The sequence below is a fragment of the Anarrhichthys ocellatus genome, unplaced genomic scaffold (genome assembly GCF_004355925.1).
Source record: "Anarrhichthys ocellatus isolate YVR2014 unplaced genomic scaffold, GSC_Weel_1.0 scaffold4578, whole genome shotgun sequence".
NCBI classification, from domain to species: Eukaryota; Metazoa; Chordata; class Actinopteri; order Perciformes; family Anarhichadidae; genus Anarrhichthys; species Anarrhichthys ocellatus.
The window spans coordinates 1-4,266 of NW_022284552.1; the positions used below are offsets into that span (position 1 = coordinate 1).

The following is a 4,266-nucleotide window of genomic DNA, read 5'->3' on the forward strand; positions in this document are numbered from 1 at the left end:
TGTGTGTGTGTGTGTGTGTGTGTGTGTGTGTGTGTGTGTGTGTGTGTCCTCCTCGTCTAATATCCTACATACCAGCTATACCTCCGCCAACAGGGAAGAGGTTACTTATACAGAGTAATGAGGCTCGCTGCTAAATCATTTAAGGTTAACTTTCATATAGGAGGGGATTGAGCAGTGCCACTAATCTTTGGCCCGACATGAAGCCCCGTGAACTCTTGCTTTAGTGTATAAATAACCTAAATGTATATTTGTAGGACAAAGCGATAGCGGAGCCCGTTTGTCGCCTGTTGGAGACGACCCTGCGCAGCACCCACCTGCCCAGCCGCATGGGAGCTCTGCATGGAGTGCTGTATGTGTTGGAGTGTGACCTGCTGGACGACACGGCCAAACAGCTCATCCCCACCGTCTCCGAGTACCTGCTGTCCAACCTCAGGGCCATCGCTCAGTGAGTAACGCTCTCTGTTCTATCAGATGCAGAAACAGACACTGACCTCATTTCATCATCTAATGAGCTGAGATGATGATGAAGGGTGGAGCAAACGTGTTAAATGGCGGTAAAGTAAGTGGATTTTAGATTGAATTAGTTTCATCCAGCTTAGGGCTACAGAGGACGATACTATCACCTCGATTTGTCAGACAAATTCTTTTGATCTGAGACGAGGACCAAGAGTGCAGCGCAGCATTTGGCCACTAGGTGCTGCCCATCACATACATGGCCTCACATACATGGCCTCTCTTTGTGTGCTGCAGCTGTGTGAACCTGCACAACCAGCAGCATGTGTTGGTGATGTGTGCCGTGGCCTTCTACATGATGGAGAACTACCCTCTGGATGTAGGAGCCGAGTTTATGGCTGGAATCATACAGGTAAACAAGGGGGTGTACGGCACCATTACAGGATGGGACAAAAGTTTAAAAGACATAAAAACTCCATCATTTTGACTTTGATTTCTGTCACAATCTAAGCATTAGAAGTTTTACACTCATGGTTATGAATTATTTGATATGCTAGTGTTCCTCTCTCTCTGTCTCCTGCCTTCGTCGCTGTCTTCCAGCTGTGTGGTGTGATGGTGTCGGCCAGCGAGGACTCCACTCCCTCCGTCATCTATCATTGTGTGCTGCGCGGTCTGGAGCGCCTCCTGCTGTCGGAGCAGTTGTCCCGGGTGGACGGAGAAGCGCTGGTCAAACTCAGCGTGGACAGAGTCAACATGCCGTCGCCACACAGAGCCATGGCCGCCCTGGGCCTCATGCTCACCTGCATGTACACCGGTAAGAAGGGCTCTAACAATGTAGCATTCTGCCTAAATCACCAGCATGCACTGTAGAAGGACTGGTGCTCACCTGCATGGGCACTCTAAATAGCAGTAGACTACTTAATCATCAGTTAACCCTACTGGTGCATTGTCATTGAGTAACGCTTAATGCTTAAAGCTCTGCAGGCTTAACTAATGTAAGTACTGCTTCAGTGAGGACGTGTCCCATTTCTGTCCTGTACTCTCATCCCAGACGCATTCCTTTCTAATCGTTTGTATAGTAAAATGTGGTGGTGTCCCGTTATCATATTTAACTATTCTCCATCCAGCTCCACTCCTGGCTTCTGCTGGTGTCTCATATCAAAGGGCGACTCTGAGGGGAATGTTATGGGGCAGAACTGGGACAGTCCTAAGAATTATGTCTGAATGTATTACTGCCTCTGAGCTTACGCATGTTGTGCATGTCACCATTGCATGCAGCTTACAGTACACACTAGTATTACAATAGTTAATGTACTTACTGTGAATCTTATCATGCATTACAAGTCATTTGCATCCATAATACTCTTTACAGCTTAACGGATCTCTTTTTTAAAGTTCCTACCAACCCTGTAATGATGCCTGTGACGGCAATAAACAACAAAGCTGCTCGCTTTCTGCATGTGATACTTGTATTCTATACCTCTGATATACCCTACCTCTAACCCCTACGTCATCCCCTACTAACTCTAGCAACTTTTAGCGTATTGTCCAAAATGCAAACTGAGTTATAACTTTAGGCAAACCTCTCTTCATGTGCAGTACAGCAAAGCAAGCTGCAGCACCTTCAGGTCACATGAGAGCGTAATGTACCCAGCAGACAATCTCTGCTAATACTTTAGGCACCAGTCACTTACAGCAAACCTGAAGACGGTTATTTTGACAGCGCCCAGAATTTCACCCATCTTCTGAATCTTGTGATATCGGTGCCCACTCTAACGTCTCCCCCACTGGTTCGACCGGTGCAACCCACCCCCCCCCCCCCCCCCCCCCCCCTCCCCACCCCCCTCTCGTCCTCTCAGCGGTGCTTGCGTCGGGTTCAGGCGTGACAGGGGTTAGAGGTCAGGTTGACTCTGGCTCTGCCGCGGCAGAGGCGGTGGGCGTCACGGCCGGTCATGTTGGTTTCTCCTCAGGAAAGGAGAAAGCCAGCCCTGCCAGTCGCCCTGCCCACTCCGACCCCCAGGCCCCAGACAGCGAGTCCATCATCGTGGCCATGGAGAGGGTCTCTGTTCTCTTCGACAGGTAAACGCACGCGTCCTCCGTTGTACGAGTCATGCACATAGTCTTGTATTAATACTTAAAATAGTTCTCTGTGGGTTTGTGGCGTCCAGAATAATAAACGTTCTGACGACAGTAGCAACACTTTGTCTTGTTTACACCGTCGTCATCATTTCCTGTTTGCAGGATCCGAAAAGGTTTACCCAGCGAAGCTCGGGTGGTGTCCAGGATTCTGCCCCAGTTTTTGGACGACTTCTTCCCGCCACAGGACGTCATGAACAAAGTCATCGGAGAGTTCCTGTCCAATCAGCAGCCGTACCCTCAGTTCATGGCCGCTGTCGTCTACAAGGTCAGCAGCAGGGCTGAGCGATCGCTGGATCATTATTAATGCATTTAAAGCCAAACAATAACCAGATTAAAAACGTAATAATATTCTGTACATGAGGTTCACACAAATGTGATTATTCTGTGGCCACAGAAATGCTGAAGAGTTGTCTTCTTACACGGAGCATTAAAGAGAATTTCACTGACGTCTCAGTGAAGTTGTTACGAGCTACCTTTGTTTGGACCCAGCCAGCTCCTGTTGTCCAATCAGACAATAAGTTGTCAAGACAACATCAAGCTGGAGCAGAGAGGGCTTTCCAGTTGTTGTTGTTCAGGGATTTAAAATACAGAATGAATGAGATCTGTGCACTTATTAGACCGTTAACAGGAATTCAAACCCAAGTTAATGACGCTTTTGTAAGATAATTAGTGATCTTATTTGGACAGATCTTTTTCGGTAATCATTCATCTCAATACATTTGTCTCCGTCTACGTTCTTCTTTTCCTCCCTCGGCTCTGCACCCACCTCCAGGTTTTCCAGACCCTCCATGCCACAGGCCAGTCCTCTATGGTGCGAGACTGGGTGCTGCTCTCCTTGTCCAACTTCACTCAGAGGACACCGGTGGCCATGGCCATGTGGAGCCTCTCCTGTTTCTTTGTCTCTGCTTCCACCTCCCAGTGGATCTCAGCCCTGTATCCTCACATGAATCCCACTAAGCAGGACTGTGACTGGGTTGTATCTATACTGTATGTGGGTGTAAAGGTACAAATAGTGTTGTCTGTTGTCCTTAACCGCCCCGCTCTCTAACCAGACTGCCACACGTGATCAGCCGAATGGGCTCCAGTGAGGTGGTGGACGTCAACCTGTTCTGCCTGGTGGCCATGGATTTCTACCGGCACCAGATCGACGAGGAGCTGGACCGGAGGGCTTTCCAGTCCGTCTTTGAGACGGTGGCCTCGCCAGGCAGCCCTTATTACCAGCTGCTGGGCTGTCTGCAGTCGATCCACCAGGACACATCGCTCTGAGGGCGACGGACCGGGAAGGACACGAAGGCACACAGAGAGAGAGAGGGGGGGGGGGGAAGAGAGAAATGGGGTAGGGCGAGAAATGCTCATGGCCGTACACCTCCTCCTTGAGTTGCAATGAAGGGGAAAAACAGAATGTTTCATTAGAAAGATCTACTGTAGCCTCCCCCCTCTCCCTCCTCTACACTGATGTGAAACGAGTAGAACCACTGAAGGCACCACGATGAAGAGAAACGAGGAGATCTGACCCCGGGTCAGTTTTAGGGCGTATGTTAAAGGTCTGCACCTACATTAAGGACACTGGCTGCAAAACCTCCAAACTGTGGCTCTTCCACAGACCACGACCGCACCTTGAACACCTCCTCCTCCCCAGCACCTTGAACACCACCTCCTCCCCAGCACCTTGAA

General features: G+C 49.5%; 1 protein-coding gene across 2 annotated transcripts; it reads left to right on the forward strand.

The window, feature by feature from the left end:
- Nucleotides 1-6: 6 nt before the first annotated feature.
- On the forward strand, nucleotides 7-3,905 carry LOC116379556 (huntingtin-like). Of its 2 annotated transcripts, none has more exons than XM_031841507.1 (7): nucleotides 7-445; nucleotides 751-865; nucleotides 1,054-1,267; nucleotides 2,313-2,532; nucleotides 2,695-2,857; nucleotides 3,365-3,525; nucleotides 3,645-3,905. In XM_031841507.1, exons 1-7 carry the CDS (start codon nucleotides 327-329, stop codon nucleotides 3,856-3,858), a joined length of 1,206 nt encoding a protein of 401 aa, XP_031697367.1. In that variant the 5' UTR covers nucleotides 7-326; the 3' UTR covers nucleotides 3,859-3,905. The 2 variants fall into 2 exon arrangements, with proteins under 2 accessions (XP_031697367.1, XP_031697368.1); XM_031841508.1 differs by having other exon boundaries at nucleotides 2,424-2,532.
- The last annotated feature ends 361 nt before the right edge of the window (nucleotides 3,906-4,266 follow it).